Source organism: Rhinolophus hipposideros (assembly GCF_964194185.1).
Source record: "Rhinolophus hipposideros genome assembly, chromosome: 20".
In the NCBI taxonomy this organism is placed as follows: domain Eukaryota; kingdom Metazoa; phylum Chordata; class Mammalia; order Chiroptera; family Rhinolophidae; genus Rhinolophus; species Rhinolophus hipposideros.
The window spans coordinates 14002868-14028049 of NC_138066.1; the positions used below are offsets into that span (position 1 = coordinate 14002868).

A 25182-nucleotide genomic window follows, 5' to 3' on the forward strand; every position below is an offset into this window, starting at 1 on the left:
GGGACAGGGGTACGTGTAGGAGTAGCGTCAGGGGTAGGGGTAGGGGTAGGGGCAGGATGTGAGATGAGCTACTGAGCTCTCTGCCCTAGATGGAGGAGGATGTGGGCATGGTTAAGGCAGAGAGGATGTGTTTGAGGCCAAATTGTAGCCCAATGTGTACACACACACACACACACACACACACACACCTCATTCCTATTGCCATGCTAGTAGTTTAGGAATGATCAGTGTATTGCTAGAGACTCTGAAAGTCAGAGCTGAGATTTTAGGGACTATTTTGTCCAAATCAGGCATCTCACCACCAAAGAGAGTGCAGCCCTGCCCCAGTTTGATCTTTCATTAGAAGGTGAGCTGGCTAAGAAACGTATCCACAGTAACCTCTGGTTGACTCTACCATGTCAGATCTCCCAACACACCATCTCTCTAGCCTCAGAATGCCAAGGAACCCAGATGGGGTGGTCTTCTGAGGGCCCAGCTGAACTGAGGCCAGGACAATATAGCCAGCATCTCTGAAGATTAGAGGCTACCCCTGTAATACACCTGCCTCTTTGGTGCATAAAGGGGGGTCTTGGTGCTCACCGATGCTGGAGCCCTCAATGGGCAGCAGTCTGGAAGAGAACAGCAAACTCAGCCCAAGCCGGCAAGGAAGATTGTGCCAGATATCTTGGTCCTCCAGAATCTTTCTTCACCTTTGTCTACTCTGCCTGTGCCCTGGGAAGTCAATCTGTACAAACAATGTTAATGGACTCCCTTAACTTCTGGCCTCTGATTAAGATTGACTGAAGGAAGCACTAGCAGGGGGTTGGGAGGCAGGAAGAGAGTAAGGTTGGGTTATTTTATTACTCAGCTCCTTCCCTGACAGTTCACTGAGGGTCAGTTATTTCCCTGTGAGGAAAATCACAGCCCTCTCCCCAAATCCATCCTTTCTGAGTTCCCATAACTGCCTTCTTCTCTTGTCCCTCTAGGCCAAGGGATGGTAATAGGTCTGCCCATCCCTGTCCTGAAACTCTGTCAGCTGCTTTGTAAATAGTCCCTTAACTCTTTTCAAATGATCCATTTTAAATGTACTGTCAGCTCCCTGCCAGGACACTGACTCATGCAAAGTTGTTACCCAAACAGAACTCAGAAAGTCAGTATTACAAGCTGTCATGAGGAGATGAAGGGACCTTCTAGGCCTTCTCTGCCACCCAGACCTCATTCTCCTAGCTAGCATTCAAGGCACTTAACTTCGCCTAAAGCTCATGACCAGTGTTGGTGCCTTCTGTCACAGCTGGATTCATGTCCTTGCTGAAAGGCGTGATGAAGCTCACTTCCAGCCTTGACTGAGCTGAAGCTTGAATCCTGGCTCTGCTGCTTATAAGCTGGGTGGTGTCAACTTTCCAACTCTGAAGTTTCAATGAGATTACGTGGGTAAAGTGCTCAGCTCGTAATAATGGTTATCTCTGAGGTGAGATGTGTACTTTTTGTATACTTTAGTTGACTTTGACTCAGGGAAAACAGAGTGAAGAGGGACCTCGCAAAGCACAGGGAGAAGCTGGATACAAAGTGGGATTTGAGACGCTTTCGAACAAAATACAAACCCCACTGCCTGTCAAGCAGAAATGACTAAGAGTCATTTCTTCAGCTTTTTGAGGCTTAGAATCCTCCAGGAGCAGCCAAAGCTTCTATCCATTGACATCCAAGCCCATTTAACACTTAAAAGTTGACTAGGGAGGACAGGGAGAAAAGGTATCCATAGAGTAAAGGCAGAGAGCCCTTGAGACCACTGAGTTGCTGAGACTACCCCCGACCCCCAGGCCCTCATGCCAGGGTCTTCCAGTTGGGAAGACAAAGGAAGAGGACTTCTCTGGATATTTGGCCCAGAAGGTCAGGGCAGGGAATGTTTGGCTGCGAAAAGCCAGACAAGCCCTTTAGTCTGAATCCTTGTAGCTCCTTCCTTAGGTCCCTGAAGGCAAGGGTGGAAATGACTTACCCAGAGAGAGCTCTGAGCCACCAGCCACTCACAATGTCACCTGGTTCCTTGCCATCATGAGCACAAATGTCTAATGAACACTCAGCACTGTTTTAAGCACTTTACACATTCAAATTCATTTAATCCTCACAACCCAAAGATCTTATGTGCTGCATAGACCATCAGTATCCCACTTTACAGATGAGAAGACTGAGGCCCAGGGAAGAGGAAGGTATTGGTAGAGCCAGAATTAGAAGCCAAGCAGCCCAACTTCAGAAGCCTTCCGTGGGCAGTGAAAATGAATCGACAGCAATATTCTAGACTTTAGAGTTTTTTAAGTATCTTCTCTTGGCTCTTGGGACCTTCATGTAAAGGGAAAGAGGATGTCTTATCAACTGAGGCCCAGAGAGGTGATGTGATTCACCCAAGGTCATACAGCTAGTGGGAGGTCTGGGGCAGTTTTGCTGCCAACTAGGCACCGGGTACATCATCTGACCCTTGGTCAGCTCGCCCCTCACCCAACTCTTCCCTGGGCCAGTGGGGGCACCGTGCCAAGGGGTGGGCGGAGGGGCGGAGCGGATCGGGACCCGCGGCCTGGGCGCTGTCCGCGGTGCTGATCCGCCCGCCTCGCCCTTGCTCGCCAAGTGGCCGGCGGGTTCCCGGCGTTTCCCTTCTAGCTCCCAGCCGAAGCCAGCTCCACCAAGTCGGTGGCCCGCTGGGGTCCTTAGGCCTGGCTCCTGGGGCTCCCGGGGTTTCCCCCGCCCCAGACCGCGGAGCCGCCAGCCTCCCTTCCCCCCCGCCCCGCCCACTGCCCCTCCCTGCCAGTCCCAGGTCCCTCCTCCTCCCCCCTTATCGCTCCCGCCCCCCCAGCTCCCCCCTACGGCTCGTTCGCCAGTTCCGGTCACGTTGCTGGGTGTTTACGCCCGGAGGCCTCCCCGGACGCCCCCTCGGCGCCTTGGAGCCCCCCAGAGCGCGGGCAGTGCCGCCCCGCAGCCTCGCAGCAGCTGATGGCGCCGCAGCCGGAGCGGGCGCTGCGGAACCCCGGACGCAGCTAGCGCGGGGAGAAGAGCGCCTCCCCCACCCAGCCCGGCCCGGACCCAGGGCTCCTCTGGCCTGTAGCTCCCTCAGGTCCCCAAGGTGAGGAAGCTGGTGGGCGTGAGGGGTGGGCGCCGGGGTGACCCCGGGTGGGAGCAGCACGGCCCGAGCTCCAGCTCCCCTGGGAGGACTGGTGCGGGGCTGGGCACCGCAGCGCGCCAGGCAGACAGGACCCATGGTGCTGGCAGAAGTTGTGCTCCACCGTCCAGACTCGGGCCCTTCCTGGCCCTGGCGGAGAGTCCAGAGCAGCCGAGGTTAAGCCACCGCCACCTCCTAGCACACACGTCTTTCTTTCTGCCTACCTTTTTCTGTCCTGCCTGGAACCTCTCTCCCCCCTCCGCCTAGTCTCCACATCCCTCCACCTTCTCTGGGAGTCATGTTCCAGGAGTAATCAGGGCAGAACATCAAGACTGAAGCGGGTGGGCGCTCCAGTTTTCCCATATACCCCTCTCCTGTGTGCCTGAATCCTCAGCTTTGCTGATGTTGGGGTCGTGGGATTTTCAGTGGAGTGGGGGAGCCATAGCCTAGGGGTACTGGAGGAGGAAGGGCCTGGAGTGGACAGGAACACAAGACCCCTAGAGAATGTGGCTCCACCAGTAGCCAAGCGCCCCCCCTGACAGTCTCAGACATTTGTCAAGGGCTGACTTCTTGTTCCCAACTCAAGTCCCCCAGGAGAACCAAGGACCTGGGGGTGGGGGAAGTGATTATTTTTTAATACAGGCTCTTACTTGCCCTGGTGATTGCCAGTAGCATTCAACTCATTCTCCCTGTTTCACCAATATTCCTTGTGCTCCTGTTCCATGCTAGGGATTCCTGGAGACAAAAACCTGCCCTCAGGAAGCTTGTGGCTTAGAGCAGAAGACACACACACACACACACACACACACACAATACATGGTAGAATGCCTGGGGAACACGGTGGCAGGAGAGAGCCAGTCCAGCTCGATGGGGGTGAGGGAAGCCTTCCTGGAAAAGGCAGCGTTTGAGCTGACCCTGGGTGGGGAACAGCACTGCCCGAGCTCCGGTTCAAGGTTTAGGACGCAGAGATGGGTGGGGGGGAATAGTGAGGGATGTTCACAGGTATGAGGAGAGTTTGTTGTGAGAACAGCAAGAGGTAGAATCCGAAAGAGGAGGAGATCAGAGTGCTTTTAGATGGTGAAGAGCCTTAAATGCCAGGTGAGCGCCCAGTGGAGTGCTCCTACTTGCCAGGCACTGTCAGTTGTGTATATTGGGCAGACTGCTTACCCCCTCTGAGCCTGTTTTCTCATCTGTGGAGAGGATATGTGTACTAATAGAACCTTCGACATAGGATTATTGTGAAGATAAATGAATTAATACATGTAAAATGCTAAGAACAGTGCCAGCCATTTGTTGTAGTTATTATTATTATAAGTATTATTACCTGTACAATCATAATTATGATGTATTATTACCTGTGCATTCATATCTGAGAAAGACTTCTTGAGTTCCTACTCTCTCTCTTACTACAGGTCTCAGAGTCAGGTAGTTAAGAGGAATAACAACTAATAAAAATAAAAAACACTTTAATTCATTTTCTTGCTCATTTATTACCATGACTGTCCTACCTAATATGCCTGCCTTGGCAATTAGAATGATGCAAATAATTTTAACATTCTCCTTGAAACAAGAAGGCATGCTTAAAGAATTTTAACAAAATGTGGGTATGGAGTGTTCAGAACAGCCCAAGGATATTTGTTGACTCGATAAATATTTTCAGTCCCAAAGAGAAAAGACATACTAAGAATGAAATAGAAACTGGGAGAAGAGAAGCAGTCAAGGGTGAGAGGTGGCAGATAATGCAAACTCCATGCAAGCAAAAAGCAAGAGTCTTCAGTTCTAGTTCCTCTCCCAGCCACTGCATGTGCCTGAGGGAGAGATGGGGTCAGTAAGGGATAGGGGACATTGAACAGACTAAGGGAGGGAGAGTGGTTGGTCACCCAAGGAAAGATTGTATTAGAAAAGTGGTTTTCAAACGTTTGGTTAGCAGGAGCCTTTTCTCCAATGAATTTGTGTGCACAAACCCATGTAAAAGAGGAGTAAAAACAGCAAAGCCTCAAGCCCTGCCCCTTGCACCCAGACCTTTTGGCGTCATCTGAGACCCTTCTGCAGAACTCTGGGGCTCCATGGAGCAAATATGAAAATCACCAATTGAGATGATTCTGAAAACTCTTTAGAGCTTTGAGCGCTATGATTCTGTCCTTTCTGTGGTTCTTCCAATCCAAAGAACTGTAAGAACTGGAGAGGGGAGAGAACCACAATTTCCTACTTGCCAAGTCAGTTGTAGGCAGATAGCTGGGAAGGAAAGTGGGTACCCAGAAGCTCCAAAGAGACAAGCAGGAGGTGAAGTTGTTTTCAGGGATCAGGAGCTCAGGCCTTAGAGAGTCAGAATTGTGCCAGGGTCAGAGGGTTCCTGCGCCTGACACTTTGTCTGCAGTTGGGGAACTGAGCACAGAAGGCGCCTCCTACCAACTTCCCAAAGGGGAAAAATATTTGTAACTTTCCGACAGATCAGAAGCATGTCCAAAGGACTTTGGAATTAACTCTATACTTAACTCTGTGTTACGGGCCGTTTTTATTTAATTTTTAAAAATGAACGTTTGCCATCGAGCAGGAAAATGAAAAGAAGCACATGGACAACAGAGACAACGCAGTTCCTGAGGTAGTTAGGAGAGTGGACAGACGCTTCTCACTTTAACCTGTGAGGTTGGGGGTCTCAGACTGGGTGGGGGAGACGATGGAGCTGATGGTTCTCACCCTTCAGCTGCTGCCACTGGCCTGGACCCCGTCCTCAGGCACGAGGTTTGAAGCCAGGAGGTTCCGGGGCTACATTTCTCTGTTAAAACCTGACATTTTCCTGGGATGGGCCTTCCAAAGTACACGTGACTCCCCAGCCACACAGAGATCTGTTGTCCCTGGTTCCCCTTTCCCCACTCCATCTCCCGCCGTTCCCCAAACAAACTAAACAATAACGTCTAAGAAAGAATATTTGCCAAGATCGTTTGTGACCCAAATTTCTGCCCTGAGAAGAGCAGCCTGCCTAGTTGGAAGCAAATACTCAAGTCCTTCTGCGAAGGCACGGAAACAGCTGGTTGACTCATCGCGTCACTGTGGCCGGGGTCCAGTCTCCAGGGCTGTGTGGAAAGGGCTTTGACTCTCCTGAATCATTTGCACTTCAGCAGCTGGGAATAGACATTTTCTTCCTTCCTCCTAAGCACAGGCCCACACACCTTCATCCTCCAGTTACATGCACAGCACACACACAGATTCCAGAAAAGCAAGAACCCACACATTCAGGCATGCACACATCCGTGCACTCCTTGAGGCATGGAACAGGCGCAGGTGCCTGTACACACACACATGCACACACATCGCGACATAGATTTTTGAATAGCAGTGACCTAGCTCCCCTGTTCCTCCCAAGTAATGCCCCAGGATATCGTACTGCCTGCTTGGCCCCTGTTTCTCCCTGTTTGAGTCTCTTGAGCATGTCAAATCTAACATGTCTCAGGCTGGATCTTACCTTCTCTGTAAATCGGCTCCTTCACATCAATTCACCCTGGCTCTACAAATTCTCTGACTCATATATTCCACCGATATTTACTGGGCATCTCCTGTTTGCCAGATACTGTGCTAGGTGCTAGGGAACAGGAGGAAACAAAACAGTCCATCTTGTATTGCCAACAATCTGGCAGGAGAAACAGACAATAAACAAAAAATGCACTATATGCATGTGGTGATAAGCTCATGGGAGAAAAACAATGCGGATTAAGGGCGTGGAGAGTGACCGAGGGTTCTATTTTAAATCAGATAATCAGAGAAGGGCTCTGGGGAGATGACATTTGAACAGAGTCCTGGATGGAGGGAGGGAATTGGCCATGAGGGTATCTTGGTGAAAGGCATTCCTGGCAGAGAGGACAGCACATACAAAGTCCCTGAGGCAGGGGTGAGCTTGGCATATTCAGAAAACAGCAAGGAGGCAAGCATGGCTAAGATGGAGCCAGCAATGAGAGTACAGTAGGAGATGAGGGCAAACAGAGCCTGGGGCAATTAGGTAGGGTCTGGTAAGAACTTTGGATTTAGTTTTAAGCCTGATGGGAAGCCATTGGAGAGTTGTGAGTGAAGGATAGGGTGACATGAGCAGATTTGCTAAAGGAACTGTTGCTGCTATGTGGAAAACAAAGGCAAGCGTAGAAGCGAGAAGCCAGTTAGGAGGCCACTGCAGGGGTATACCAGAGGCTCGGCAGCTGGGGCTACGGAGATGGCAATGGAGGTAGTGAGAACCGACTGGGCTGAGGATTTTTTCTGAGGGTAGAGCCAACAGAATTTGCAGATAGATTGGCTGTGGAATACAAAGAAAAAAAGGAACCAAAGATGACTCCTAATCATTTGGCCTGAGCAATTGAGTGAAGAGGCAAATGGCAACGCTGTTTTTCAAGATGGCGGAAAGTAGGCAAGAGCAGGTTTGTAGGAACAACCACAAGAGTTTGGTACAGGGGCTTGTAAGTCTGAGGGACCTATTATACATCCAAATGAATGTATTAGGTAGTCAATCTAGTGTTCAGGGGAGTTAGTTTAGGGGTCAGCATATAAATAGAATTTACAGCTGTAAGATTGGACGAGATCACCTTAGGAGTGATTAGATAGAGAAGGGGTCCAGTGTGAAAGTGGTCTAATGAGAAAGATGAGAATGTGAGGGGGAAATCCAGCAAATGTGCCTTCATACTTGAGGTGCCCAAGCCGGAAAACTGGCACACATCTTGGACATCCCCTGCCCATCATCATGACCTATCCAATCCATCCCACATCCTGCCAATCCTACCCCCAAAATACACCTGGAACTTCTTTCTATCTTTACCTCCATCATCTGGTCCAGGCCTCCATCATCTCTCACCTTTAACCATGGCTACATTCTCCCAGCTGACCTCCCCATAGCCACTTTGCCCCCTCCAATCTGCCCTCCCCACAGCAACCAGGGTGATCTTTTTAAAATGCAAATCATATCATGTCCCTCCCTGCCTAAAATCCTTTAATAACTTATCAATTCACTTGGTATGAATCCAAAATTCTTAATATAGTTTACAAGACCCTGTGTGATCCTTCCGTTGCTAACCTCACTTCTGTGAGCCTCCCCCAATACCTTACACACCAGCCGTCACCAGCAGTTGGTAATGTCTCTGTTTCTCAAAGAGACCATGTGAAGCACTTAGTACAGGGCTTGGCACATAGTAGGGACTCAATAAATGTATTGTATCATTATTATCCTAACTCTGGGCCTTCACAGATGCTGTTTCCTATTTGGGATGTATTTCCCAGTACTCTTCTAATTCCTACTCCTCCCTCAAGTCTGTGTTACTTTTCTGTTGCATAACAAATTGCCACAAACTAAGTGGCTCAAAACAACATAAAAGCATTTTCTCACAGTCTACAAGGATCGGGAGTCTGGCATTTTTTACCTGAGTCCTCTGCTCAGGGTCCCACAGGCTGAAATCAAGACTGGCTGCATCTCTAACAGAAGGCTCAACTAGGGAGAGATATGCTTCCACGATCTCTTAGGTTGTTAACAGAATTTACTTCCTTGTGGTTGTAGGACTGAAATTCCTATGGTCTTGCTAGCTGCCAGCCAGGGACCATCTTCAACTGCTAGAGGCCTCTTTCAGGTCCCTGCCTGTGGCTTCCTCCATAGTGTGTGTCACAGCATGGCAATTTACCCCTTCAAGGCCAGCAGAATTTCTCTCAGGCTTCAGATCTCTTCCTTCAGTAAGGGCCCTTTGAACTGGCCTGCTGAGAACAAGCTCCCTTTTGATTAACTTAGTCAGTTGATTGGAGGCCTCAATTACACCTGCAGAATCCCTTCATCTCTGCATTAACCTAATCACAGGAGTGAAATCCATCAGAATTCACAGTCCCACCCACACCCAAGGTAAGGAGATAAAACAGGAGAGTGTGACTACCACAGGCTGGGAATCCTGGGGACCATCTTAGAATGCTGTCTGCCATGAAATCTCTACCTAAAGTCACTTCCTCAAAGATACCTTCTCTGACCCCAAATGTAAAATAGGTTTCACTTTATATGCTTTCACCTTACCCTGTAGGTTTCTTTTATGGTCCCTATCACATTATAATTGTACACTTCTTTGTATTATTATGTTTGTTTGATGCATTATTTATTTGTTTGATTCTCTCCCCTTCGCCCTGTGAGCTCCATGAGAGCAAAGATTTTGTTTTGTTCATCACAGTGACCCTGGTACCTAGTATAACAGGTGGCAATAGTCAATCATTGAATGAATAAATGACGAACAAGTGAGAAAATCCAGACAGGGATTAACCTACTCACACATTGAACAGAGAAGAAAAGGAACGTAGCACTAATTCAGCCAGGTCCTGTGCTAAGTGTGCCATCCATTTTAATTTCACTTAATCCTCATAGCTGTCCTAGAACTGTTAGAACCGTGTTTCCCCAAAATAAGACCTAGCCAGACAATCAGCTGTAATGCGTCTTTTGGAGCAAAAATTAATATAAGACCAGTCTTATTTTACTATAAGACCACGTATAATATAATATAATATAATATAATATAATATAATATAATACAATACAATACAATACCGGGTCTTATATTAATTTTTGCTCCAAAAGACACATTAGAGCTGATTGTCCAACTTGGTCTTATTTTCGGGGAAACATGTATTAGTAGCCTCATTTTACAGAAAGGGGGTTAAAAGGTTCAGAGAGGTTAACTGTCTTGCCCAAAGTCACACAGCAGGTAACTGAAAGACCCAAGATTTAAACTGGGGATTGTTCTCAGTGTAAATGTGGAATATTCTTAGGATTCAAAAGATTTGGTTGGAGAATTGGGTCTGCCACCACTTATTGACCATGTGAACTGGCATAAATCACTTCAGCTCTGAGTCTCTGTTTGTTTGTGAAATGGGGTGGTCATACCTACTGAAGAGGGGTTGGCAGAAGTAAGATAATGTCTATACAGTTCCTTAAACATAGCAGATTGTCAGTAAATGTAGCCAGTGATACCCACAGGCCAAAGGGCCACCCTCTGCTGAAATGAAGACCTATTTGGTTGGATTCTGTTGTCAGGGGGACACAAGGGAAGGAAGTCCAGAAAGAGAAGCCTATGAATGTGAGGGTCTCAGGTAGACCTGCTTTGGGTGACTTTATAAATGAAAATCTGCATTTGCAGAGACATACATGGAAGCCCGTTGGGAGGGGACCATTTGCTGAACAGAGCCATCCATCTATCCATTGGCCTTCTTCTCCTCTGTCCAGGGAATTCCTGGGGCAAGTGGAGGCAGTTCCTTCAAAAGTTTAGGGAGTCCCTGGTAGAGAAGGTATGAGCTGAGTCCTGGGTTCCAGAGGTCTGCACCTCCACTGCCCCCCACCCCCTCCTGTTTTTGCCCTCTGTCTCTCTGCTTTTCCAGGACTCCGATGATCGCAGGAAAAACTGACTGGGAAAGGGGAGGGGCCAGAAGAGGGCGCGCTGAAAGGCCAGGCAATCTTTAGGATTCAGGGATGCAAGCCTCCCCCTCCCATCAGTGTCTTAGGTTTCGTTTCCCCCATGGATTCACTGCATGGGTCTCCTTAGCACCCTCTCCCATTCCTCTTTTAAAAAAGAACTCCACCACCTGCTTTCAGCCCACAGTTAGTGTTACTAAAACATTCATCAGATCTTCCTCCTGCCTGACCTAGAAGAGCCCAGAGCTCTGGGTTGGGGTTAAGTCAGAGAAATGGAGTTCAACTGGGAGAGGGTGTTCTCAGAACCACCCTGCTGCCCTGCCAGGTGGCTCACGAGCTGGGATGCTCACAGGATGGCAGAGCTGGAAGAGACCTCAGGGTTTTTTTATTCCACAACTCTCTTAGTTTAGCCCTGAGAAAACCAAAAGCCCAGAGAGGGAAAGAGCTTGCCTAAAGTCACACAGCTGGTTAAGAAGCAGGCTAGAACCCATCTCTGTCTCTCTCGGTTTTCCTCTCTGAGAAGTAAAGGAGACCACGGGGCAGGGGAGTGAAGCCATTTCCCTCTGGACCTCTAGTTTTTCATCTGTTAAATGGGAATAATCATATTTCCCTCCCAATCCACCCACATGTTCGTGAAGCTTTGGTGAGTAAATACAGGGGAAATGACCATAGAGGCAGAATCATCTACCTGGTGGCAACAGGATCTGAGATTGAAGGACACTGTGAGGGATCTGAGGGCAGATGGAACCAGAAGATGTGGGTTCACTTTGTCCTCTTCCCCAGGTGGGGCCCAGGCTTGGGTTTCCATGGATACCATGTCCCTGGAGCATCAGATCCAGAGTGTGCAACGCCACATCAGCTTCCTGAAAAAAGAGCAGATGGCCTTGCTGCGAGACCTGCACCTGGAAATCCTGAGGCTGCAGAAACGCTGCTCAGGTGAGGCTTGGAAGGATGGCTGGGGGTGGGGGCAGGGTGGGCAGGGGCGACTGCCAACATCATAATCATTTGTCTCTGAAGGGGTGCCCACCGTGAGTCTCTCTAAGCCTCACAGCAATCCTGCCAGGTGGGTGTTCATCACCCCTTTTTCTGGATGACGGAACTGAATCTTGGGGAGATGAGATACAAGTTTTAGGGCAAAGGGCTCTGGTTCGGCAATGGAGGGAAACCTGGAATCCATTCCTGGGAATTTCCTGTCCTTTTCTATCACATGTTCACCCAGCATCTCCCAGCCCTAAGAAGTCCTTGGTCTAGTTGGGAAGACACACACACACACAGGGAATATTAAGAGGTATAGAAAATAAATAGGGCCAATGGGAGTTCCTGGGTAGGATCCTGTATGGCTTGAGGCATGGATAATGGAAGAGGAGACCAGGAATCCCAGGTTCCCCAGAGGAGAGAAGCATTTCATTCTCTGAAGGCTGAGTAAGATTTAGACATACTGAGACATTACATGGGAATGCAGGTAGAGAAAACATTCCAAATGAAAGGAACAGCATGACCAAGTCCAGAGGTAGGAAACCAAAAGCTTAGGAAAAGTTCTATTTGATGGATAAAGCTGAGCTTAAAGGAGTATGGTGAGAAATACGGCTGGAGCCAGATCATGGAAGACCTTGAGAAATATCAGGACAGCTAAGAATTTGGTCTGTCCTCCTGGGTAGTGGGGAGCTAATGAAGGTTTTGAGCAGAATAATGCTGCATTAAGAAACTCAACCTGGCAGTTGTATGGAAGATGAATTGGTGGTAGAGGGAGGCAGGGAGGCTAGTGACAGAGCTGATGAAATGGTCCAGGAGAGAGACGAAGGGGAATAGAAAGGAGAGGACCAGTGGGAGGCAGATGGAAGGAAAGTACTTGGCAACCAGTTGGATTTGTGAGCAAGACAGAGGAAGGCACCAAGGACAAAGCTAAATCCGGAGCCTGACCTCCCTCTTGGACTTGAGGCCTCAGCTGCCTGGCCCTCTCAGAGGCCTGGCTCTGGCCTAGGTGCTCACTCAGGCTGAGTCTTCAAGTGCAGGCTTTAGAGCCAATGACTCACAGAGTGTCTCAGCTGGAACAGCTCAACCTCCTCATTGTACAGGTAGGTAAACTGAGGCCCAGAGAGAGAGAGAGAGAAGCAATGTTAGTGGCAGAGCCAGAATTAGAACCCAGAGCTCCCAGTCTTACGTGCCTCTGCAGCTTTCTGCACATTCTGTCCCCAAAATGTTCAGACTTCTACCTCTTTTCCAGCCCCTCCCTGTGCATGGGAGGCTTCTCATTCCCCAAAGGGAAACTGAGGCCCAGAGCATTTGAACACCCTGCCTGGCTTCTAACTTTGGCATGGGAAACCAGTAGTCCTGACTGTCGGCCCCACAGCGTCCTCTGGCTCCATATGCACTGGCCACATTCCAAGGCCAGGCTCCCTGCAATCTCCCCCAAAGCCTGGACAGCAGCCATGGCCAGCCCCACGCCAACTCACCCTGCCTGATGCCACTTTTTCATTGCAGTAGCATTAAAGGATGTTGAGATGAGTGAACCCTAAGACCCAATAGCTCTTCCTGTAATATCTTTTTGCTTTGCCCTGTTTCTGAAGACCTGGGTCCTTCCATTCAGAACACAGGCCAAGATCCCAAGAAAGTGTAATAGGCAGGAACAGAGGGCTCTTGGCCCCCACCACTTTTCTCAAATGGGTATGGGCCTGCAGCCTCTTGGTTATAGATTAAGGAGATAAAAATAACTCTGGGCTGGCCTGGGGCAGCCACTCTTGGGCCTGAAATGACTGAATAAGGCCCTCCCTCTAAGGGATGGGGGATTGAGGAGGAGAAGGGAGCAGAACAAAAGAGAAGAATTTTTTTAAAAAAGTAAATTCAAGAGGGACCCAGAGGCTGGGAAGGGGAGGAGGGGAGAGGGGAGGGGCTGATGTAGGAGCCAAGGGGACAGGGCTGCAGGGAGAGCCTGCCAAAAAAGGGTGACAACTCAGAACGAAGGGCTTGAGAGGTGGGTGGTGGGGCAACTAGATGATAACAAGAACTGACCCTACGTATTATTCAGCACTGATTCAGCCCTGAGCTGAACCCTCTGTTTATTTTCTCTCATTTAATCCCAGCAACAGCCCCTTGTGAGGCAGGTGTGATTTTTGTCTCCATTTTGCAGATGAGAAAACTGAGGCTCAGCTCAGAGAGGTGCTGTCACTGGCCCAAGATCACATAGTGTATCTGACCTCACAGCAGCTCATCTAAACCTTGGGGACTGTGACTGGAAGATGGGCAAGGAGATTTGATGGCTGGGGGAGTGGGGCCCAGCTGGGATTCTATCTCCCCTCCCCCACTCTGTGGTTAAGGGTAGAGGAAAAACCAGTCCATGAAGAGTTTGTGGCAGAGCCAAATTCCCTTGGGCTATGCCCCTGAATCTAGTCCAGGGTCCCTTGGGCTACACAGCAGGGCCTTGGAGGAGGTGCCAAGTTGGCCCCAGGAAGCCCTGGGGATGGAGGCATCAGTCCTCCCAGGGTCCTCAGGGAGGAGGTTCAAACTCCAGTCACAGCAAAAGGCCCAGGTACCCCGGTTCTCAGTCTCCTAGCAATAGCTGACCTCCCCAGGGAAGGTACCTACAGCAAAGCCCACGGTCTCTAGAAGAGCTGGGTGAGGGCAGAGAGCAGGGGCAGGCAGAGGGTCCACAAGGCTGTCTCTGTAGGTGCTGCTGTGTGCTGGTCTGAGATGAGTTACCTGCCTCCACCCCCAGGTTCACACCTCCCTTTGGGCACTAGACTCACACATTCAGGTACACACAGCTGCTCCTGAATAAGTGCCCTCACACAGGCAGCTATGACTCCCCACCTCTCTGGTACCCCTTTCCCAGCTCCTGGTGGAGTTGGGGAGGGCGGGTTGGACTGGAAAAATGATCAAACTCAGCTGGCTGAAGGGGGGGCCGTTCTGGGCTGTAAGGAATGGGGACTGGGAAGACAGATAGGCAGAGAGGTGGGGGCTGGGCTGCTATACTGCTCAGGAAGAAAGTGCTCCTACACCAGCGCCCTTGACGGGCTCCTTGGCTGCCCCGCCCCACCCCTCAGCGCCAAGCCCAACACCGTGCCAAGTACCATGCAGGCTTTCCATCACCAGGTGGCGCTGTGCTCCTTGAAGCCCTTCTCCTTGCCTGGTGGAATATGATGGAAGCCGGGCTTGGAAAGGGGCAGGGCTGACACTCAAAAAATAACATTGGCACAGCAGTGCTGGCTGTGAAAACAGTGAAACGCATGTGACCTCTTGGTAAATAACCGCTACTCTGAGTCCTGCTCCAGTGACCCAAGCAGCCCAGGACCCTCGAGGCTTCCCAGATCCACCGACTAAACACTAAAGGGGTCTTCCAGAATGGCTCTAATTGGTTGGCATGTTAAATATTTATATATCACCTCTGGGAAGGGGCAAATACTCCTCCAACCCCCAAAGCAAGCCAGGCTTCTCAATCCCACCAGTGTTGAACTAACCCCGAAATCCAGGCCATAGAGCATGCACTGGAAAGATCCCTGGGCTTGGAATCAGGCAGATTAGGCTCAGGCTGTGCCTTGACACCTCTCTTCATCTCTTCCCTCTCTGGGCTGTAGTAAAATAGGTAAATAGCATGTTTCCCCGAAAATAAGACCTAGCCGGACAATCAGCTCTAATGTATCTTTTGAAGCAAAAATTAATATAAGACCCGGTCTTATTTTACTATAAGACCGGGTCTTTAATATAATATAATATAGTATAGTATAATATAATATAATTTAATTTAATATAATAAATATCTGGTCTTATTTTACTATAAGACCGAGTCTAATATAATATAATACCCAGTCTTATATTAATTTTTGCTCCAAAAGGCACATTAGAGCTGATTGTCCATCTAGGTCTTATTTTCAGGGAAACACGGTAGGTATGGGGGGGGGCATGATTTGGATAGTTTCTAAGGATCTTTACTGCCATTTTTACTGAGCTATAATTCCCTGATCTCCCTCTCTCTCTCTCTCTCTCTCTCTCTCTCTCTCTCTCTCTCTCTCTCTCTCTCTCACACACACACACACACACACACACACACACACGTGACTACCTTGTTTTTCTCTCTCCCCAGAACTGACCCATGACCTGGAGATGAGAGAGGCTCAATCTCACCAGCAAGGTAAGAGAAGGATGACTGATGGGGAAGTGCCATGGGAGCCCAATAGATCACCTTTTCCCCAGCAGTTAGTAGGATCCAAGCCTTCTCTGTCCTCAGTCCAGACTTGGGGACAGCCACTCCTCAGCTTGTTGAGCACAGTGCAGGATGTCAGCCCCACTTGCCCACTCAGCTGGATGACTTTGTGCAGTGGACAACCTGCACCACCATACTTAGTGCCATGTATCCGTGTCTCTGGCCAAAGTAGGAAAATGAAAGCAGGAAGGAGATGGCATCCAGGAAGTCCACCTGGCCAAGTTCATTCCTCTCTGAAACCTACCTCCTCAGTCCTTCCCATCATGGCACAAGTGTTTCCCATGGTCAGTGTCCATATCCTTCAAGATGCTGAGTATCAAGATGCAACACAATGGCACATGGGGGCCTTGACTTCAACAACTTTAGCCTAGATGAGTTAAAAATAGACACACGCACATTAGCAAATCCTTCATTTTTACAAAAGCATGACTTCTTACCAACGTAGCCATTCCACTAAAAGACTTTTTTACAGATTATGACTTCAGCCATAAAATGCCAGGTGGGGTGGAGAGATGGTGTTCAGTGGGGACAGAGTTTCCGTTTTGCAAGATGAAAAAGTTCTAGAGATCTGATGCACAACATTGTGAGTACACTTAGCACGACTGAACCATACACTTAAAAATCTTTAGGACAGTAAATTTTATAGGGTTTTTTTTAACACAACTTAAAAATAACTTTTTTTAGTGGAAGGGGTTGCATTGTTGAGATCTGAATCACCAGATTACATGATCTCTGAGACCTAGGACTGGGTGGTACCCATGGTCTTGAAGTATACCGCACATTACCGACATCGAGAAGTATACCGACATCGAGAGGGACTCTGTTGGTGCTTCATTAAAAATGAATCACAAAAATAGTCTTTCTTAGCCAGGAGAGATTTAAGAATGGACTCCTGCCATATTGATTTGCTGCTCATACAACTAGAGCTACACGACATGAGTTAGCGAGGGGGAAGGCTGGAAGCTTAAGGTCAAAGGGTAGGAGCCCTACAAATTGCTTTGCGTATTCGTGCATAACAACCTAAACACATGAACTTGAAGGAATCCTGCCCACTTCTTTTAAGTGGCAACCATGGGCTACCTCTTGGTGCCTAGGTACTTGGGAGGAAGTGGGCACACATCCCAGACACCAAGTAAGGACAGTTCTGTGACAACAGCAGCTTTCACTACGGCTATTGCCCTTCCTCTAAAACGGTTTTGGGAGTTATCTGGACTGAACTCACTGCCCCAGTTGTCTGGTTTTTATCTTCTCTCAGTGGGCTTGAGAGCTCTCTTTGTTTTCTTTTTTTATGAAAATCACTTGGTGATTCCATTCCAGAGTCACCTTTTACCTACTTTTTGTCACCGTTCAGCTACCTGTGTCCCTATACTCCCTCACATGTGCCAATCCTGGGATGCTTTCCTGCTGAGATGGAGCTTATGATCCAGGAGGCAGGGGTCCTCAACTCTGGGGGTCCATTAGAATCACCTGGCAAGATTTAAGTAGTGCCAGTTCCCAGGTCCATCCCAGAGATTCTGATTCAACTGGTCTTTGGTAGGAGCCGGGAAACTATATTTTAAAGTTCTATGGGTGGTTCCAATGTATTTCGGGGGTTGAAACCTAATGCAGGGGACAAAGGCAAACAACAGACAAGTAAACAAAAAATTACAAAATGTAATAAATGCTCTGTCTATGAAGGAAAAAGGTTGGGGCACACTGGCTTCCCTTTCTGCCCACACTCCTACTTCTTTCAGCCCCTTCTTGCTCTTGCATGTTTCTCCTGCCACAGGCTTTTGCACAAGTTGTTCCCTCTGTCTGAAGCACCCTTCTCTCCCCTCTTCACTACTTAACTCCATGCATCCTTCAGATCCTAGCCCAAGTCGCTGTTCTGCTGAGGAGCCTTCCGTGCTTGAGTCACATTCTCGTGTTAGTCAGGGCACTGGCACCTGACTAACCTCGCCTTCGTTTTTGTGATTACGTACCATATACCTCTCCCCCAATGCTGGATGTAAGCTTCATGAGAATGTTTTCTTACCCACCATATTCCCAATGCCTAACATGGTGCACATAGCAAGGGCTCAACAAATATTTATGGGGTGAATAAATGGTCAGGAAATGTTTTGCATGTAAGCTGAAACCTGAAGAATTAGAGGAGAGTTCAAGCAGACGGTAGGATGGATGCAGGGGCCCTGAGGAAGGAAAAATAATGCTTGTGTAGCCGTGGGGAGGGAGAGCCGGACAGGACGTGTAGCTGGGGAGTCAGAGGCCGTTGTTATGAAGATGGGTGAGCTGTGCGAGGGGGGGGGGGTCGGCCAGGCGGGGACTATCACCTCTATCTCCCCTTTCCAGAGGCGACGTCCCGGGAGTTGGAGAGCAGGTGCCGCACGCTGGAGTCCCAGCTGGCGGAGCGGTCTGCGGCCAATGCGGAGCTGCGGCGGGAGGTGGCGCAGCGCGAGGCGCTGGTGTCCGCGCTGCGCTGCAGCCTGCGCGCTGAGGAGCGCCGCTTCCTGGAGGAGCTGCGTCGCCGCAGCCACCGCGCCACCGTTCTGGGCACCGAGCTGCAGAAGCACACCGAGGCGGCCGCCTACCTCTCCTGCCAGCTGCATGCCGCGCGCCAGAGACTGCAGACACCACGCCCAGGCCCCGTCGCCGCGGTCGCCGCCGAGTCCCGGCCCCGCCGGCGCGCTCAACGGGCCCGCCGCCAGCCCGCCGCGGAGGCCGCCTCCAAGGGCCCGGGTCGGGACTGGGCTTCCTGGGACCGCGCGGGCGGCCTCCTGGATGACGCCGACCCCATGCCCGACCCCGCGCTCTTCCTCTACGCCCGGAGGCCCCCGCGGCCCAGCGGCCGCAGCCCCCGCCAGCCGCCTCCCCAGGAGCCCCCGGACCAAGCTGACCCACTGGCTGCACCCAGCCCTCCCAGTGCGCCCGGGGCCCCCGAGTAAGCTCGGGCCTGGCGGGATGGAGAGTGGGGGAGGCCGGCCCCCGGCTAGGGACGCAGCCCGGGCCACACAGGCAGATCCCGGGGGCCGAGGGAGCCGGCCGCTCCCCCAGGGAGCGGGCAGAGGTGGCCCCGGCTCCTCCATCCGTTCCAACCGCCCCGCCTTTTGTATTTCCCACCGTCTCCGAAGCTTCGAGCTCTCCGCTCCCGCGAAGGCGCTCCTCCGCGGGACTCCGCGAGCGCACCTTTTATGTAGAGGACTAGCAGTACTGATCCTTATCTGGTTCCCACCCTGCCACTGGGAAGGGAGGAGGTGGGGGTCACGCCATGCCCCGGGAAAGCTGACAATCGTTGGGCAGGAGGGGGAAGGCTGGGCTGGCCTACAGAAAGGAACCAGAGTGGCACTTAGCACCCCTAGGCCTTCCAACCTGTCCCCACCCCGCGACCTCCCCCAGCCCCGCACGGCTGCTCTTCCCGCCAAGCCTTCCTCCAAGGAGAGGCTCGGGTTCAGGGGCTAGAGGCAGGACCTTTTCCTCGGAAGCCGCTTCTCCTCCCTCTACCCCGCAGATAGGTCCTTACAGGTGAGCACCGAACACTTTAGAAGACACCTCCTCCCAGAGACCCTGGTGGGGAACGTGTGGCCTGATGGAAATTTGAACTTAAGGAAGGTAGCACCCACAGACCCTTAGAGAGGATTACAGGATGGGTTTGGTGGCAGAGCCTGGTCTAGAGCTGTCTTCTGCTGGGTTTCTCCACAGGACGCCAACTGAGATTCAGACGGGGAGCTGTGTTGGGGAAGTGAGGGGACGCTGGTGACTTGCCTGCCCTGTCAGGCCTATGGAGGGGCAGAAACTGCCTTCAGGAGGTAGCTGGGAATCTGAAGGTGCCCTGGGAGTTGCCTAGTCCTGTTTATTGGTGCTAATTTTGCCCAGCTTCCTAATTAGCTGGGTGCACCCAGAGGCTGGAAGAAGGGCCCAGTTTCTTGGAAGTGGCAGTTGTTGATGGAGGTCTGACAGTGGTGGGGTGCTCAGTGCCCTATTTAGGTTGGGGAGTGGCGAAATGGAACGTGGAATGCCCCACCTCCTGACTGCATTTCTCCCCAGCTCCCCTCTCATGACCAAAGGCAGTTCCAGTCCAGCTCATTGCCTTCACCCCACCCCAAGCCCAGCCTCGAAAGAAGGACAAAACCATAGAACCCCCATCTTGCCCGCCCCATGCCATCCCTCCTCTGTTGGTCCCTCATTGAGTCCTAAGTGCCTGTGAGGTCATCCAGGGGCTGCAGAGGGAGGACATGGGGCAGGCAGAGGCCTTTACCTCACTCACAAACATCCCATCCTGGCACATCCTGACGGTGGTTGAAGCTGAGCTTTCTGTGTGTCGCCCAGGGATTCATGAGATGAGCAGAGCCCATGCCTAGGGGTGATGAACCCTTCTCCCATCACAGCCTCCGTGAAGAAGAGGGGGAGAAATCCCCAAGCGTACCCTCTGACTCTGTGAGAGGGAGCAGGAAATAGCACACTCCCAGCCCACACAGACGCGTCCCCTCCCAGGCCTGTGGCGCTCTGGACTGCTGAGACCACTGAGCAATAACCAGCCCGGTCTAGGTGTCCAGCTACTGGGACGCAGAGGCCACGGTGAGGGCATCCTTGGCACAGACAGTGCTCTCCAGTCTAACCTGGGCCCCAGGAGTGGCCTAGGGGCCTTGCTCTGCCTGCCCCCCTCCTGAACCCCCACTCCTTCCAGTCTGTGATTGTGCCTCTGCTCTCTGTCTCCCCTCAAGTGTGTGTAACTCACTGTACCCTCACTCTGCCATCTCTCTTTCAGAGTGTGTCTACGAGGAGGCCTCTCTCCTCTCTTGGCTGCACTCACTTGAAGGGGCCCAGAGGACTGTGGGAAGGAGGGAAAGGGTACCTTTCTGGAGGTGTCTACCCAGACCCTCATGTCCCATAACCTCACTTTTGGGGTTAACAGGATGACTTTGTTACGTTAATTCTTCTACAGAGATGACAAAGTACTTTATCCACCCACCCACCCACGAAAAGCCATAGCTACGCCTACCCAGCCTACCCCCCAGCTCTATAGCAATAGCCCTCTTCCCCTTTTCCTCTGAACCCAAGCTGTCCATTGGGGACCCCTACCATACCCCAAGCCCAGGGATCCTCAGGTGACCTACCTGCCTCTCCCCAAGTGACCCCCATCAGCACCTCTCAAGTCCTGTCTCGCTTCCAACAACCAGTGATAATGACACTTAATTGTGTGTGGAGTGCTTGGAGATCCCCCAGATGAAAGTCCTGAGTGCTGGGGCAGCTGACTAGACTCTCAGCTGAGGTGTTGGGGGTGCCTGGGAAAGGAAATAAGGCAACCCTCCCCGCCCTACTCAGCCAGCTAGGGAGGGGAGGGGCTGAGGCAGACGCAAGGCTTCCAATTTTAACAGATGTTCCCCTTCCCCACCCCTCACCTGGAAATAATGGGCTAAAGATTTCCCTCCACCTGCCTGCCCTGGGGTTAGGAACAGAACCATTCGGGGCAGCAGAATGGAACTTGAAGTCAATGGCCTAGGCTTGGCCTCAGGGGTCCCAGAACTCAGCCTCAGGGCCTGGAAAGGCCCTGCCCACTTCCCTAGCTTGGGGAAACCCCCCCCACAAGCCCCTGGAACACTTAGGTGACCAGAAGGGAAAGAATTGTTTCTCCCCCTCCTCCCCTCTTGTCTACTGCAGGGATCCCCATTGGGGGAGGGGCATGGTGACATGGACAGTCAGGGGTCCTAGTTGGAGCTCCAGCCACCCCCCAAATGTGGACAGACCTAGGAAGGAGAGCTGAAGCTGGGGATACCTCCCTGATCTGGAAACCAGCCAGGGACCAGTGGGCAAAACAGCGTGAGGCTCTTTACCCCAACCCCTGCCATATCCCACCCAGAGTGGCCTGCAGTTTGGAGGACCAGTTCAAGGCTGAAATGGGGTAGCTCTTCCTCAAACAAGCAGCAGAACGGAGGCCTCCTTTGTGGAGAGGAAGGAGGCCTAGAGGGTATGGAACCGCACCTCAGCACAGAGAGACAGGGATCTGTAAGCACCCGCTCGCTGAGGTGCCAGCCTTGAATGGGGGACATGCAGGGTAGGGCAGAGGCATCCTGCTCCAAATTCTCTGTTGGCTGTGCTTTTTAATCCAATGCTTTTCAGAGTGTAGTCACTCACCCACAGAAATAGAGCCCTATGCGTTAGGGGTGACTGTCATATGCCTTATTCTTAATAAAATATCTGAAAAACACAAGCCAGACCTCTTCTCTGTGGCACTCCACCCCACCCCAACGCTGTTCCAGAAGGTGTGGGAGATGATGTGGAGGAGATAGAGAGTGGTTTGGGAGTCAGCCAGTGGGCTGGGTGAGACTGGGAGCTAAGATTTTGGAGTCCCCTCAGTAACTATTCCTCACACAAGGCAGAAGGTGCTCATCTGAGATGTCCCCCATGCTCAGGCTCATCCTGTCCTCGCCATGCCACTCCAATTTAAATGGAAAAAGGAGGCCTTACCTCAGAGGCTCCTGGCTAGGCTTGGGAGGGGTAGACTAGAAGTGATCCATGCCTGAAGTTGCCCATTGTCCTGGCCCGGAAAGAATCCTGGTATTCTGGCATCTTTGGCCATGCTAGTCCCCTTCCCTGACACCCACCCCCATCTGACCCAGCTGCAAGAAGCCCGGCACCCCAGAGAAGAGCCCTATTCTTATCCTCCACTAATAACAGTTATCCTGGGGCTGCAGTTTGACAGCTCAGCACACCCAACACCCACAAGAACCCAAGCTTGTACATTTTCGGTGTAGTTCTGTGTTGTGGAAGGCTCTAGCAGGAAAAGCAGCAGCTCTGTAGTCTAAGGTTGCAGGGGACATATTAGTTTTGCTCGAATCCTTCTTTTGATAACAGGACCATAGTTTCCTTTTGAGCAACTGCCCTCCCATCTCAGTCCATGTGTTGGGGGGAAGGGACTGACCCCACACACGTGATCCAGGTAAGGTAGGTCACACTGATTGGGTTGTAGGTGAGCACATGACTCAGTCTGAGCCAATGAGAGTTGATCTCAAGACTTTTACTGGAACCATTCAGTCAACACCAAGTTAGGTGATAGGGATCTAGAAGGGAACAAAACGAGATTATTGAGGACAAACTCTTGGGTGGCCAAAGTGACAGCATCTCAGCCTGGAGGTCTGGCAGGCTGTTTGCCACCACAGGGCCTGCCTGAGTATGAAGCACCAAAAAAAAAAAAGCAGGACCAATTGAGATGGAGACAATTCCTGAGAATTAAGCAGTCTGGATCCAGCTATGCCTGCAGCCCATATATCCTTGCCCTTTTCAGTTATACAGACCAATAAGCCCCCTCCCCCACTTTTGTACTTCAGTAATCAGCATTAATTTGTGGGTTTTTTCTACTTTTTATTTTAAACAATTTAGACTTAAAAGTTTTGATACAAATACAGAGTTCCTGTGTATCTCTCACCTAGCTTTCCCTGATGTTAACATCTTACTTTATTATAATACAATTATCAAAACCAAGAAGTTAACATTGGTACATGACTATTAACTAAACCACAAATCTTATTTGAATTTCATCAGTTTCTCCTCTAGGGTCCTTATGGGGACAAAGTCCCAGAGAGCATTTTCCAGGCTTTCAGCCTCACATAGAAAGGTGCTGGCTCAGGTGGTAGATGGTCATCAGCTGTGGCTAGTTGGCCGTCAGCTGTAACCAGTGAGCCATTGGCCACTAATATAACTGCCGTGGCTGCACTAGCAGCAAATGGGGGCTAGCAAGAAGAATGGGGGCTGAGCTAGTAAGAGCAGATTGCAGTTAGCACGGTGGATTGCAGCCAGCAAGTGAGGTTGGTTGGCAGAGAGAAGTGAACGACGGGTTGTGGATAGTGTGGCTCCTGCTTCCTGTGTCTCCAACCCGGCCACCAGCAAGACTATAGTGGTCTGACTCCCCTTTCTATGGCTCCGTGGGTGTTCCTTTTTGGCTTCGCTATATCCTGCGTTTTTATGCGGGGAGCAGGAGCTGAGACCCCGCATGACACCCTGCGTGACAGTCCTCTTTCTGTCCCAGGATCCTATCCAGGATCCCATTGCATTGAGTTATTTTTTCTTAGTTTCCTCCAATCTGTGACACACTTCTAAAAGCCATTTTGAGTTGAGTTTTAGTGCCTTGATAACTTCAACAGTCCTATGATGTCCAAGAACAACTAATCAGTGAAGGAAAAACAAGTGATGCCAACCAATAAAATATATTGAATAAAATATTCGCAGAGTTCTGGGGAGGGAGTGACCACTTCCAGCTGCCAGGACTAACAAGGAATTTAATAGACACAGTGGTATCTGAGTTTGACTTCGGAGACCTAGGATCGTTTCTACATCTGTCCCCAATTGACTTGCCCAAGGTCACATAGTGAAAAAGTCAGGGATGGAGCTAGACTTGAAGTCACACATTTTGATTCCTATCCAGTGTGTCCAGGTGGAACCAGCAGGCAGGCCCAGTTAGTCCCATCTCAGTTCCTGGCTCCAGCCTCTGGGGATTAGGTTTGAACCCAGGATGGGCTAGAAAGCCCAGGAAGTATGGCCCAGACCCCTGCTTGTCCCTGGCCTTTGATCTCCTGGGGCAGCTATGAGAGGGAAGGCCCAGCCCTGGATAAACATCTGCCCAGGATTCTGGGGTCTCGTGTACAATTTGAGAAAAAGGAGAAAAGACAGGGCAGGGAGAGAAGGATCTTAGGGTCTCTCCCTCCAACCCCTGACGGTGCTCTGCTGAACCCAGCCAGATTCACAGTGTGGGGTGAAGATGTACAATATCATCATCAGACAACTCAGAGATGATCCATGCAAACCCCTAATTTTACAGATTGGAGGACTGAGGCCCACGGCAGACTGTCGTCCCTTCCCTCCGGGAAGTTCTGCACACACAGGTTTGGGATTGAGGAACGTGGAGCATTTCCTCTCTTACAGGTCCCTACAGTCAGGTTAGTGAGGTAGGGGGGAACCCGCCTGCTATCCTTGGGAATTCTGAAAAGGAGGAGGCAAATAGGAATGCCCAGCTGAGTGGGTACATCCATCATAACAATAATTAGGGAGGTGGGAGGTTTTAAGCAGGCTAATTATGTAGGCTAGGTCTCAGCCTTGATAAACCTTCCTCTGTATTTACTTAGCACCTTTACCCAGGGGCCCTAAAGATGGGGAAACTGAGGTGCTCAGGAGTGCCACCCATACAGCTCTGCAGAAGGGGACTGTGTGACAAGAGCCTGCTAGGAAAAGGGGAAGGGGTCTACGGAAGTCAAGTTATAGCTTCTAATGCTGCTGAGACCACTTAGTCACCAGCACCCAGGCTGACCCGTAGGCACTCACAGCCCCTGACCTTGAGAAGGACGGGGGAGGAAGGCCAAGGGCTTTTCCAGGCTTTTCCAGGGCTCAGCCTGGTAGGTCTCAGCCAGGCATTGTGGAAATGATCTGAAGCTTATGATACAAAGGTCAAAGCACAGTGTACACAAAGAGGATATCTGCAAGGAA

The 25182-nt window shown here is 50.8% G+C and overlaps 1 protein-coding gene across 1 annotated transcript; it reads left to right on the top strand.

Moving 5' to 3' along the window:
- The first annotated feature begins 2846 nt into the window (after positions 1 to 2846).
- Positions 2847 to 21893, top strand: CCDC92B (coiled-coil domain containing 92B). The gene is made up of 4 exons (XM_081028714.1): positions 2847 to 3088; positions 11319 to 11471; positions 15613 to 15660; positions 18061 to 21893. Exons 2-4 carry the CDS (start codon positions 11342 to 11344, stop codon positions 18651 to 18653), a joined length of 771 nt encoding a protein of 256 aa, XP_080884840.1. The 5' UTR covers positions 2847 to 3088; positions 11319 to 11341; the 3' UTR covers positions 18654 to 21893.
- The last annotated feature ends 3289 nt before the right edge of the window (positions 21894 to 25182 follow it).

What these genes read in the sequence shown, in the direction of transcription:
- CCDC92B (XM_081028714.1), top strand. Translation starts at nt 11,342, where the DNA reads ATGGATACCATGTCCCTGGAGCATCAGATCCAGAGTGTGCAACGCCAC. An exon ending in GCTGCAGAAACGCTGCTCAG is followed by an intron (nt 11,472 to 15,612) that starts GTGAGGCTTGGA and finishes CTCTCTCCCCAG; the next exon opens with AACTGACCCATGACCTGGAG. An exon ending in GGCTCAATCTCACCAGCAAG is followed by an intron (nt 15,661 to 18,060) that starts GTAAGAGAAGGA and finishes TCCCCTTTCCAG; the next exon opens with AGGCGACGTCCCGGGAGTTG.